The 14,055-nt window shown below is 45.3% G+C and overlaps 1 protein-coding gene across 3 annotated transcripts in view; it reads right to left on the reverse strand.

Annotated features, from left to right (window-relative positions):
• The window catches only part of VCPKMT (valosin containing protein lysine methyltransferase), an 89,521-nt gene extending 80,342 nt beyond the window's left edge, over window positions 1-9,179 (reverse strand). For all 3 annotated transcript variants that reach the window (XM_063439908.1, XM_063439907.1, XM_063439906.1), the window contains exons 1-5: window positions 8,934-9,179; window positions 6,028-6,138; window positions 5,846-5,918; window positions 1,538-1,657; window positions 21-125 (exon numbers count right to left, since the gene is read on the reverse strand). In XM_063439908.1, coding sequence (XP_063295978.1) covers window positions 21-125; window positions 1,538-1,657; window positions 5,846-5,918; window positions 6,028-6,138; window positions 8,934-9,160 — 636 coding nt within the window. In that variant the 5' untranslated portion in view covers window positions 9,161-9,179. The remainder of the gene's footprint in view (window positions 1-20; window positions 126-1,537; window positions 1,658-5,845; window positions 5,919-6,027; window positions 6,139-8,933) is intronic.
• Window positions 9,180-14,055: the final 4,876 nt, after the last annotated feature.

The following is a 14,055-nucleotide window of genomic DNA, read 5'->3' on the forward strand; positions in this document are numbered from 1 at the left end:
TGTAGTGATCTTGATCTCACCTAGTTCTTCTTGTAAACCTGCAGTATGTGAATGTCTTCACTCCGGTATTCTGTGTCATGTTTATCCAGGGGCACCTTTTCAATTTCAAAGTTGTCTTTTAATAACTAAACAAAAAAAAGTCACAGAGACATGATATCAGGGGATTCAACTTTCAAGACATGAAGTCAGGGTGGCTACAACTTAATGTAGACATGTAAGACATAAATGTCTGTATTACTAGCACAGTATGCCCTTGTCCATATTAAGGTTTGGATTCCATCTAAATTAAACTGCAAAACTGAGGCCAACTGTACACATATCTCAGAATGCAATGCATACTGAAGTATTCTTGGATTAGCTGCAAGTATTGCAGGATGTTTGAAGCTATGCAAGTTACGTCATTGACTGTCAAAGCCTGTGCAATGCAGGAATAATATCCAATCTCGGAATCTTATCGAACAGAATGCCCTGTGGTATATTCACATGAATACTGCAATTTAATGACAAAATCTTCGGTCTGCCTTGCATCGAGTGGGTAACACTAAGAGGAGCAATTAGACCAATAAAAGTGCTGACTGGCCAAATCATAGAGAACCCTCACCAACAGCAGGTCAAAGAAGGGCAGCCATCATGATAAAATCTGCCATTATAAATAGTTATCTCAATGTACATTCCAATATCACACCATAAAATATTACACAATGCAGCTAACATACAAAAGAAGGGTTCTGCGTACTGACAGGGTTCTGCGTACTGACAATTCTGCAGCACTTGAAAAATGCCTGCTGATTACTCCACTGCGAATTGCTCTGTATAAATAATCCTGATCTATCCTCTGCTGCATGTTTATAGAGAGACTGCCATTGATAAGGTTCTATATGCCAACTCATGAAACGTAAAACCAAACAAATAGTTCACTTTGGAAATATTCTACAGCTTAAGGGAAAAAAAATGGAAATTAGTCTAACTTAGCCAATTCCGCACAATGTGAATACAAATATTAAATCACTGGGCAGTCTGCTCAATGCAGAATGAATGGACTAGCAAAATGCAGCTTGGGTGTTTTTTTGCCATTTTGTCCTTAAGGGGTTAAAGAACCAGTCCACCTCAATAAAAAAGCACTTTGGATGAAGAGTATATTATTTTTACCCCGGTTTATAAAAAAGTGATTACTTCTATGAGAAATCAGAACTTATTTATAAATGATGGATACAAACCCCTAAGCTGTCCTAGTCTAATGCCTCCTTCCATTAGCGCCCCTGAACCAACGCAAGTGGCAGGTGATCTCTATTTGAGATATACACCAATAAATGCATGCATCTACTAAACTGTGCTTTTGATTTTAAACTAAAGAATTAGTCTAGAGTGGTCCATATAAAAGTCAGTCTAATTCCTATATTCTCCACGACAAAGTCAATTTTGACTCTAGTCATGAGACACAAGAGGAGATGTAGTATTGAAAAGAGACTCCGCAATAAAATCAAGATCTTGATGCACAATGAACTAAAATCAAATTATCTGGACTATATCGACTTACCTCAAAAAACAATCTCTCAACTTCAGGATTTTTGCCAGTTGTTCTTTGCTCATAACAGCACAGTATACATGTCTCTGGGCTGGCAAGATCTTTCAGAGTCTTAACCAATGGACGCAAGGACTGTGTTTAAAATAGAAAGGGGGGGGGGGAATGAATGCTTGTATCTTAACGGTAAAGTTTTTTTTTTTTTTTTAAATGCATTTTTTACATGCACTTACTTGAACAAGGCATTTAAAATAAAATATGCATTTATTCATCCTATCTGAGGAGGTGTTGTATACTTGGCAGGGCTGGTGCAAGGATTTTTTTTTTTAATTCTGCCATAATGCTTGCTCTGGTAGATGCTTGGTAGTAGGTCATGCTTTATATGGTTGTGTCAAGCTGAGCTCGGTAGAGCACGGATGTTGCCCCTGACCAAGGGGGTGGCGGGGGGGGGGGGGGGGTGAGGGATTCTCTGTAATCTTTAAGGATACAGCGGGCCTAAGGTTTTGAGAGCAATCATTAAACAGTAAACATTAAAATATTATGAGAGAAACAGGTATTATGATAAAAAACAGTTAACGGTCAATCAGTGCGGAGAGATAATAAGTAGTGTCAGGCACTAACAAGTAGTCTTGAACATTAAGGATCCCATGCATGGGTTCTCTGCATGTCTCTCAGGTTCCCCGACGGGTATCAGAGGTGCTTCGTGGGACGAAAGGAACAACTGTGGCAGGGTCCCAAGATTGTGGATTATGTGGTTGGGTGTCGTTGGCCGTCAGTGGCGGGAGTCCTAAAGCGCTGAGAAAAGCTGGAGCTTCTGTAGCTGATGATAGTTTGAGTTCCTTGGTGAGTCACCAGGAGAGCTTTAGAGATGCTCCATCTGTAGGCCAAACCCGCGTCTCTAAGCCGGCTTGTCACTGCGGTGTGAGACTTGCGCCACTGGAGCGTAGCTCTTGTGAGATCCTGAAAAAAGGAGAGATGGGAGTTCTCGAAGGGGTATTGTGGTTTACCCCTCACCGCTTTCATAAAATGCCCCTTGTCTTGTAGTGTGGCACATCGGACTATGACGTCTCTTGGGACAGCTATCGTGGCCCGCTGGGGTTTCGGAAGGCGGTATGCCCCATCCAGTGTGAATTTCCTGGCCACATTCGGAGGGAGTATCGCAGCTATCAGGCGTCTCACATATTGGGGTATCTCCTCTGCGGGGACCGTGTCAGGTATACCTCAGATCTTAATGTGGTTCCTCCTGTACCTGTCCTCCATAGAGGTGAGTTGTGTGTTGAACGCTTTGTGGGAGGATTGGACTTGTGTAAGTTGTTCCCGGGTAGCTGTAAGGTCGGGGCAGATCTAGAGAGGCCTGTGTTGCCGGTTCTGGGGGCTGTGAGGTATAGGTGGACAGCTCACTCTGGCTGGGTGAGGCATCATGGCGGGCCTCTGTTGCCCTTTTAGCTTGGGGCGGCCGTTGCAGCATGGATTCGATATCCCTGGTGTCTGCTGCGGCCTCAGCCATCTGCTTCTGGGTGCGGCGTCCCATAGCCGGTTCGTTGCTTCTCTGCCCTATCGGGCTGTGGAGCTCCGAGCTGAGAGATCTCACTCCGTGGGAGTCGCTGAGTAATGCGCTGAGCACGGCCCCAGGATGTGCGTAGTAGGCCGCAGGCCTTCGTTTCGATCGGGTGACCTTTGGCGTGTGAAAAAATGGCATGGGGCTAATCCGGGCGACCTCCGGAGGTCGATGCCGGGTGTTGTACTGCTGAGAGGTAAGTCAGTTACCATTTATTTTGGGAAATTACAGGCGGTTGATCGGAGCTCTGAGAAATGGCGTCCGCTCTCCTTAGCAAGCAGGCTCCGCCCCCTGGTGCAAGGATTTTTGCCGCCCTAGGCAAAAGAAAAATTCGCCCCTCTCCCCCCCATGTGACATCACAATGGCCCACCCATGATCTGTCATATCCACCAACGCCAGTGTGTGTTTACATTAAAAAGCCTGCAGGGACAGGGTATAGACACCAGAACCACTTCATTAAGCTGCAGTGGTTCTGGGGACTATAGTGTCCCTTTAATGTGAGGTAAATTAGAGATAAGTGCCACACATAATATACTAGATTGCCTACTTACAACCAGCTGAGGATGGTGATGGGCTCTGGCTGCAGGGCGGGGCTGTGGGGTAGGGAGAGGCGTGCTGTTCGTTGGGGCGCCCGGCGGGTCTAGGTCTCTGACCGGACCACTCACCCTGTCTAGTCTGTGCGGTATCAGTCGTTAGCATATACTTCCCAGGGTTGCCAGATTTTTTGGAATGATTTTTCCGTGTTTCTAATTTGGGCTGTGAGTTTGTCCATCAGATATGTGTCTTTGATTTTTACTATCGCGTTGTTATCGGTGGGGACTGTGGGTTTCAGCCACACCTGTGCAAGAGCTCTTCTTGCTGCCAGTGTGAGTTTATTTAGAAGTTGTTGTTCTTTTCTAGGGAGGCAGTCTGTGGGTCGGGACAGCAGGATCGACCAGGGGTCTAAGTCAATGTGTCGTGTTAGTACATCTGTCAGCAGTGACTGGATACTATTCCAGTATCCCGTCACTACAGGGCATTCCCATCACGTGGGCGAAGGTGCCTTTGTCACCGCATCCCTTCCAACATGTGACTGTCGAGGTTTTCCCCATTTTATGTAGCTGAACAGGTGTGGTGTACCATCTCATAAGCATTTTATAGGCTTGTTCCTGGTGTAGTACACATATCGACGTCTTAGCCGTCGCTTCCCATATATCTACCCAGTCCTCTCCCTCTAAGGCCCCACCCAGGTCCGCCTCCCACTGATGTATGTATCTTGGGTCTTTAGCTCCCTTTTCAGGGGCGCTGAGCTGTGCGTAAATGGCCGTGATCAACCCCTTTTGGATTGTTTCTGCGTTACATAGTTGTTCGTAAAATGTCATTGGGGTCTGGGCTGCTCTTTTTATCTCAGGGTTTTTGGCGAAGTCTCGTAGTTGAACATATCGGAAGACGTCTTTGGTTGTCAGGGGTGCCAGTGTTGTTAGGGTGTCAAAGGTTCAGAAGGAGTCGCCGTCATACATGTGCCCGTATCTTTGCATCCCTGTGTTTTCTATCCCCCTAAAGTCGCGTGCGCTCAGCCCGGGTTCAAAAGCTTTATTCCGTAGATACGGAGTCAGCGGTGAGGGTGTGTGCTTTAGTACATATTTGGTGGCTGTCAAGTCCCATATCCGTATAGAATTGAGGATCGCTGGGCAAGTGGTGTGCAGGGATGGTCTGTCTTGTATGGGTACCCATATCCAAAACTGTGGTAAATCCGTGCTCATTAGTTTTGTCTCTAGATCCACCCACCTGTGTGAACCCTCCGGTGTATGCCATGCAATTATTTGGGCTAGTTGCGCCGCTAAGTAGTATTGATACAGTTTTGGAAGACCCAGCCTTCCCCTCGTTTTTGGACGGTACAGTACCTGTCTAGCTATCCTGTGTCTCTTTTGTGCCCAAATAAAGTTATCTATGCGTTTTTGTAATGTCATTAGGTCTTGTTTGGTCACTTTAATCGGCAGGGCCTGGAACAGGAACAGTAGGCGTGGGAGCAGTGTCATTTTGATTGCATGCAATCTGCCAATCCATGAAATCGGTTTTTCGTGCCATTTTTCTAGATCACGACAGAGTGCTTGGATAGTGGGCGTGTAATTGGCGCTGTACAATTTCTCCGGGTCCACAGTGAGTTTGATACCGAGGTATTTAATGTCAGTTCTTGTGAGTTTGAGGGAGTGGGTGGTGTTGATGTCATTAATCCCCTCCGCGTCCATTTCTAGTGGCATGGCCACCGATTTTTTCCAAGTTGATTTTGTAGCCCGAAACGTGTCCGTATTCCTCTAGGAGGGTAAGACCTTGGATTTTTGAAGTAATTCATGCGCATTCAGTTGTGGTTATGAGTTCCCCCTCATTGTAAGGAGTCAAACCATTTTAGAACTGTTTGACTTATTACCTTAGGTTTGCTTTCCACCTCTGCTACTACTCAGTCAGTAGTGCTGACTGCTTAGCCAAAAGTTCTCGTCACTAAGCTAAGCCCCCCAGTGCAGGGTTTAGCTCATTGGCTGAGAGGGAGATCAGCTGGTGCTCTCAGCCAACATGCTAGCCTTGCACTTAACTTAAGTTACAATTAAAATTTAATGCCAGAGTACCTGTACTGAAAGCCTAGATGACAATTTTGAAAGAGGGAGAAAACACATAATAAGTGATGTATTTGTAGTATATCTAACCTACAAAAAGCACACAACATAATTGGAGTTTCCCTGGAAATGAATCTGTTTAGGGTCATAGGGTAAATATTTAAATCCCCTCACTTCTTCATAGTAGATACAATCAGCCATCAAGATGTAATTAGATGGAGGCATGAATTCTGTGACATCTTCTCCCCTGCAAGAAATTTAAAAAAATATTTAATTTACACAACAGTGCAATAGACAGAAGGTTAAGATCATCAAACAACATAACAACAAACACAGCAAAGCACAGAAATACAAACCATTTCAGTACCTTCGCCTGGCAAGAACCAGTTATAAGATCCGCATTACGATCAATGTTCATTTTCATTAAATCCTGTAATTCTTCAAGATCTGTCAATATGACACTTGCCCTGGGAAAAGAAAAAATAAATATTAAATATATAGAGCATAATGAGATGCAGCCAACGACGCAAAAGTACAATTATTGTAACCTGCATAGGCTATCCAGAGACCATCAGCCATACACTGCCATCCACCTTGGATGGGTCACGCAGATGACATGAGTGTAATTTCTTCATTATCAGTGTGGCAGGCTACGAGCATCCATGTTTGTCAGAAAACATACAGCCCATAGACTCGTAGCACTGAAAGCAGTACAATGATCCGCAGTGATTATGGTGCTTGGAGTGCCTCTATAAAAAGAATATTCATATTTATTGGCGCCACACAGTAAAAGGAGCAAATAAAATCTGAAATCTGCGTTATAGCGACTGAATTGTGAAAGAATATGGGACATAAGTAATGATGTATTTACAGTGCATTCAAAAAGTATTCAGACCCTTTGATTATTTTATTTTGCATCAATCTTACTTGTTTTTTCATACCATTGCAATTTTTATTTTATTTTTGTATCCATTTTTATAGAAGAAATTTCAAAGCAATAAAAAAGTAACACGATTGGCATAATGACTCCAGTCGAGTGGGAGAGAGAGAACTCCTGATTTTGTATGCAGATGTTTTTGTGGAATACTGTTGGGGGGGGGGGGGGGGGGGGGGGGTCAAACTATTTTACATAGAACAGGGGGATGGCTCAGGGGCTTGCTGGCATAACCACTACTCTGTTTTGGTGCTTAGAGTGCCCCTTTAAAGAAACACTATAGCGTTACAGTGTCCCCTCCCCTTGTTTGCAGTTACATTTGTACAAATTAAAAGGACACTATAGGCAGCCAACCAACTTCATCTCATTGGGTACACGGTCCCAGTCCCCTTATCCCTGTAATCTAACGCTGTAAGTTTCAGAGAAGCTGCAATGTTTTTATTGCAGGATTAAAACAGCCTCCAGAGGCGCTTCCTGCAGTTTTAAGTCTGTGAAATGACCTCAAACTGTGCATGAGGACATCCAGCGTCTTCAAATCGCACATAGGGAAGAATTGATTCAATGCTTTTCCATGTGGAAGCACTATTACATGCATGGCGCTCGCTGTACACGTACATTAAGTTTCCCCCCGTCAAAAAGGCGAAGCCAGCACCGAAGAACTTCAGCGCTAAAACAAGGCAAGTATTTTATCCCCTTAAAGGGACACTATAGTCGCCCAGACCACCTCATCTCAATGAAGTGGTCTGGGTGCCAGGTCCCTCAGGTTTTAGCCCTTCAGATGCAAACATAGCAGTTTCTGGGAAACTGCTATGTTTACATTTGGGGTTAAGCCAGCCTCTAGTGGCTGTCTGCCTCCATCGCGCAGAGCGTCCATAGGAAAGGTCACCAGGTCACCAGCGTCGAGGGAGCCCAGCGCTGGAATAAGGTAAGTGGCTGAAGGGGTTTTAACCCACGCCACGGGAGGGGGACCCTGAGGGTGGGGGCACCCTCACGGCACTATAGTGTCAGGAAAACCACTTTGTTTTCCTGACACTGTAGTGATCCTTTAACTGTCACAAGGAGAAGGGACAGCGTGACACTATAGTATTTAAAATACAGCTTTCTTATTCCTAACACTATATAGTGTTTCTTTAAAAACTTTTCTTAATTTCCCAGCACTGAGACTTCCTAGGCACTACCTACCTCTCCACCTTCCGCGACTTCAAGGAGGAGGCATGCACTAGCTAGACAAACCAAAATGCAATAGGACTCAATTCTACATTGTAAACATTGTAGTTTCTAAAAAACAAACAAAAAAAAAACACCACCACTGTATTGTTTTAAATTACAGGTCACTGCACCCAAACCACTTTAGACACATTTAGATGAAGTGGTCTGCGTGACTAAAGCGTCTTTTTAATTGTTTTGAGGTTTTGGGTTTTTTTTGGTATGTAGTGCATATTTCTACTGAACTACAAGAATCATAACTACTTTTGATCCCAACACATTGTTACAGTGCAAGCACTTCCCATAATCTTCCTCCTTTCATTTCGCTGACTGTGTCCTCACTCAAGACGGCCAGCCATGATCCCCACATTGTGCTCTCACCCCAGGCTGTCAGCCATGATGCCCAGATTGTGCCCTCACCCCAGGCTGCCAGCCATAACCCCCAGACTGTGCCCTCACCGCAGGCTGCCAGCCATGACCCCCAGACTGTGCCCTCACCCCAAACTGCCAGCCATGATGCCCAGATTGTGCCCTCACCCCAGGCTGCCAGCTATGATACCCAGATTGTGCCCTCACCCCAGACTGCCAGCCATGATACCCAGATTGTGCCCTCACCCCAGACTGCCAGCCATGATGCCCAGATTGTGCCCTCACCCTAGACTGCCAGCCATGATGCCCAGACTGTGCCCTCACCCCAGGCTGCCAGCCATGATGCCCAGACTGTGCCCTCACCCCAGGCTGCCAGCCATGACCCCCAGACTGTGCCCTCACCCCAGACTGCCAGCCATGATGCCCAGATTGTGCCCTCACCCCAGACTGCCAGCCATGATGCCCAGATTGTGCCCTCACCCCAGACTGCCAGCCATAATGCCCAGATTGTGCCCTCACCCCAGGCTGCCAGCCATGACCCCCAGACTGTGCCCTCACCCCAGACTGCCAGCCATGATGCCCAGATTGTGCCCTCACCCCAGACTGCCAGCCATGATGCCCAGATTGTGCCCTCACCCCAGGCTGCAAGCCATGACCCCCAGATTGTGCCCTCACCCCAGACTGCCAGCCGTGACCCCCAGACTGTGCCCTCACCCCAGGCTGCCAGCGATGATGACCAGATTGTGCCCTCACCCCAGGCTGCCAGCCATGATGCCCACGATGCCGGTACCGGACCCCAGCTCCAGCACTGACGCCTTCTTCATCCTGGGCCCCTCAGGGCTTTCCAGGTATTTGGCCAGGACGATGGCGGCATCCCACACTACGCAGCCTACATCCCCCGAGCAAAGCTGACGGATCTTCAGCACCTTCCCGTCCCTTCTCTCCAGCTCCCTGATAAACATGTCCTCAGTATCCGCCATTACTGTGGGTGGGAGGGGCTTGGAATCAACGCTCCAGTAGCAGACTACATCTCCCGTGATGCTCCGCTCATCAAATGGCCCATGTGGGAGGGGAGGAAGCTGACAGAGCATCACGGGGAATGTAGTCCACGTGACAGCAGCCGTTGAAGTGACGAGGGTATGTCTTTTTCACGGGGTATGTCTTTTTGATAGAACACCGTTCCATGGGAACAGTATTTAAAAATACGTAATATGAACTGTAGAACATGGGATGGATATAAAATAACATCTATACTTCAAAATATAAATGATGCAGCCAAATGCTCTTGAAGTGAAGTTTAAGAGCTGCCCTGCCCTCTATAGTAAATTGGCATTTATTTGTTCAAGAAGGATAATCAATCCAATACAATTCTGTACTGCAGTTATTATTATTGTCATTTATAATAATTATCGTCAGTTCAATGTTTGTTTTCCATACAATCATAGAAAAAAATGTTGATAGTTTGTACATATTTAAAACTAGCTTTTCCAGTATCTTCTAGAGAATAAGAATAATATCAAAAAGGATTATTACTTAAACTGAGAATTCCGGCGACGTCAATTGTGTGTGTCATTGTATATGTACCTACATATCAGCATTCAAACTTCAACACACACAAATACACCTGCATTCAAACTTCAACACACACAAATACACCTGCATTCAAACGTTAACAATACACAGTAAACCACTGCTTTCAAATGGCAACAGTGCATGCAAAGACAAAACTACACACATACACCCCTATATTCATACACACATACTTCATGCTTCTGAAACATAAAAACACTGCTCAGTGCTAAATACAACCATCCAAGGATAAGCAAATAATATATCCCCAGCTGGCTAAGCATTGTGAGAGGTATAGGACAGATTATGATCTACCTTTTTTGTGTTTTTTTGTGTTTTTTTTTTTTTTTTTTTTGAATTCTTTATTTTTGGTGTGCAAGAAAGATACCATAAGCCTCGATGTGCCACAACAGCGACATCTGGGTACTTGATTAAACATTTGTTTTACATGTCATGGAAAACGATTGTGATGCACATTTTAGTTATAAATAATAACATTGTAGCATTTAGATCGAACATTTAGCTTATTCAAAAAAAGTGTGTCCATGCGCTTTCAAACTAAGCATTGTGAAGTATAACGTATATTATAAAGTAAAGTAAATCATAAGTAGCTTATAAACATAAGTAGTTCAGTAATGCTTCGGTCCTAAAGGTGTGGGAACCATGATGTCTTTCGTGTGTGCCCTAGATAGCCTTGTTAGGTTGAACTCACTGTGTCAATGAGGGTCTGGGTGGTGTCTCTCTGTGTTGGACATAATTGTGTCGCAGAGCATGTGGTCCTGGATCATAGGGGGTAAGCTACCCTCATCGGTACCCCCCAGTCTGCCAATTCGCCGTCGGTTCATATCCCGAGTTGAGGGTGTGAGCTTGGTGTGAGAATGGGGCACTCGGCGAGGTGGGAAAGCTTGTATTGCCATATTTCTGTTTTAAGTGGTTTGCCTATCAGGATGCCCAGGTGGTGTGGCCAGTGTAGGGTTGCGTATGTTGCTAATTGTGGGGGTAACGCTTACTATCTCTGACTGGCGGCTAGACCCATGAATTCACTGTCACCTACGTGGTATCTCTAGGTGGCCAATATTCGGGGATTTAGTGTGCCGGGTTACGCTGAGTTCGCTGCCCGCAGAAAGTTAAGGAGCTGCCGGCGGAAGGTAATAAAGTGGTAATAAAGTGGTAATAAAGTGGTGGGGCCTATTCCTGTCTGTTATCGGTTGTTACCAAGGCAGAAAGCTAAGGCTCAGGGGAGTTGGGAGTAAGGTAACACGCTGTAACTGGGCTGTTTACACAAGCAACATAGCATATCTTAATAAAAAAATTTGCAGCAAAAATAAAATGTAGACTCAGCAGTATAGACCGACAGTTCTGGTAGTCTGTTCTTCTGTGTGCCCCTCTATGGCTCAGGTGCCCATCGGTTGGCGGCTAACCCTCTGCGCCTTGAACGCGGTAGAGGGTGAAGCGGGGGTCCCAATCGGCTGGAATGTGCGCACTTTTGTCATGTCCCATACGTGAGGGTGCCGCTGTCTCGTGGCTTGGGTAGTTGGCGCTGGTTGTGCAGTCAGTCCAAGAGCTAACATCACCGAATCCATCTCTGCTGCTTCCATCAAGCGGGTTGTGGCTCCTCCATGGGAGATGACCAGGTTTCTGGGAAATGTCCATCTATATGGGATGGAGTGTTGTCGGAGCGTGGAAGTGAGGGGCTTGAATTTGCTTCTCCAGAGCACCGTGGGCCGAGACAGATCCCGGTAGAAGGACAGGGTAGAGCTTTCAAAAAGAATGGTAGGTTTTCCTCTCACAGCTGTCATGAGGGTTTGTTGAGCTGCCCGTGTCTGTAGCTGTAGTATGACGTCCCTTGGGGTGTCCGCCGGGGTTTTTGCAGCCCTCGGGATGCGGTAGATCCCGTCGATCACGGCTAGAGTTGCTTGGGGTGATGTGAGTAGAGCGACAAGCAGTCTTCTGGCGTATTGCGGTAGGTCATTCGGGGTCACTGTCTCCGGGATTCCCCGGATTTTAACATTTCTGCTCCTGTGCCTGTCCTCTATCGCGTCGAGGCGGCCGGCAAGATGTGACTGGGCGCACTGCAGCTCAGTATTTTGGGCTTCTAGCTGTGTGCATCGGGCTGTCAGGCCTTCGGAGTGTCCCTCTACGGTCTTGACTCTCCCCTCCACCGATTGAATTTCCTCACGCAGAGCGGCCACGTCTGCGGCAAATAGCGTACGGAGGTTGCGGAGAAGGGCTTTAATGTCCCCCTTCGTGGAGGGTAACTCGTTGTCCTCGTCGGAGGAGGCCTGGTGTAAGCCCCCAGAGCTCGGGAATTCATCCAGCTCGTCCATAGCTTGTTCCTCGGAGGAGGCCGAGGTCGCGTCGCCATATTGTTTTGGCGCGGTGAGGCTTGAGGCCTTTGCGGGACGGAGGAGAAGGTCTCCGATATCGCGGGCCCCAGCTGGTTTTACGGTTCCCTGATGTTTAGCTTTCTTCCCCATCCTGCGATATCGTAGTTGGGGTTGATGATGGGGCTTTTAGGGTGAAAATATCGCTTTTTTAGGCTTGTTTCGGCGGAGCTGTGCTTGCATGCGTCTGTTCGCTTCGGCTGTTGGCTCCGCCCCTAGATGGTGGTTTTAACACTATAGGGTCAGAAATACAGGTTTGTGTTCCTGATCCTGTAGTGATCCTTTAAGGAGTTGAAACTTGAGAGTAATTAAGTTTATTTGCTAAAGTGGGATATGTGAGAATTGCAAATTTAAGCATATGCCGCTGAGTTAAGAACATTTGTGTCTATTTTCCTAGCATATAGTGGCAGTACACATGGGATGTGCTTTCTTATGCTGGACGAATATCCCAGAAAAAAAATCTTAAAACAATTAAAGGGATACTATAGTGCCAGGAATACAAAGCTGTATTCCTAGCACTACCGATCTCTCCTGCCTCCCCCTCCCAAGTAAATTAAACCCCTTTATTTACTCACCTTATTCCAGTGCCGAATGATCGAAGCTCTGCCCCCTCCTCAAAAATCTGATGCTGGAGGTCATCATGCAGAGAATGAGGACGTCCAGCGTTAGGGCGTTTTAAAGCTATATTATTTCACCTGTCACAGGTATGCAAAGGAGTGAATAATTTCAGTTATGTGGCTAATATCTTAAAGCATTATCTCCAGCAGATTACATGACACACCCCTTTTTAACATCACTGAAAATCTCTAAGCAAATTTGATGACATAACAAAAACAAGGAAACAGAAGTAAGACTAAGTGATTTATTACATCTGTTAAGAACACTGATACAAAGCACATTGAAAGGCCACAGAACGTGAAATAAAACGTGGCTTGAAGTCTATACAAACACTGCTTGGACCCCACAAGTAGTGACTCCCCAATTTATTTGTCATCAAAGGCTCAGTATGGAAGGCAAGAAATCTGCTATTTACTTGGTGTGAAGCAAGTATAACCACCAGGACATGGTAGTTAAATGGGTACAAGCATTAAGAGATAAAAAAAATGCACGATAAAATCTTTTTCTATTTTATTTTTTTTAATGGAAATGTTTTTGTTTTTTTTTAAACAGATTCTGGTCTACTTTATCAACATGTACTGACAAAGTCACTAAACCTTAGAATTGTGGGAAGTGGCAAATATTAAGCATAAATAGCCAAGTTGGAAAAAGTTTAACATTCCAGACTGGATTTAATATTTTTCTTAATGCATTATTTAAAAAAAGAAAGAAAATCTACTCAAATATATATATATATATATATATATATATATTCATGTAAAGCGCTGCGAAATTTGACGGCGCTCTATAAATATAATAATAATAATAAACGTGACTTCCTGCTTTTCTTTAAAATAAATTAAAAAGATTAGTGTTTTCAATGTGTCCAGGTACATTCTGGAATTTTTTGGAAAATACCTTAGGGACATGCTCAATCATGGTTATGGGAAAAGATCTTTCACTGAAAGATGTTAAAGTGGCACTGTCATGCCGAACTTACCTTTCCTCAATCTCTTCCTCTTCTCCCCCTCTCTCAGGATCTGTTCTTCTTTTCTTCCTGTTTTCTTTAAAATCATAAGACAAAGTAGGGACTCTTTGCCTTATGGAGGATTCCTCCGCTTGACCAGCGGAGGAGCAAAGTGTGCTTCATTTCCGCTGGTCAGAGCAATTTTCCCATGATCCCTAGCTTTCCTCCCTGTTCCCACGATGCTTCCTGTCAGTATTGCCGAACGTCCTGTCACTTAGACAGAACGCCGGCAAAACTGCCAAATTGCATCCTAATAGAATGAGCACTGTTTCTCCATTCGTGTTAGGATGCAATTCGG

The sequence above is a fragment of the Pelobates fuscus genome, chromosome 13 (genome assembly GCF_036172605.1).
Source record: "Pelobates fuscus isolate aPelFus1 chromosome 13, aPelFus1.pri, whole genome shotgun sequence".
In the NCBI taxonomy this organism is placed as follows: domain Eukaryota; kingdom Metazoa; phylum Chordata; class Amphibia; order Anura; family Pelobatidae; genus Pelobates; species Pelobates fuscus.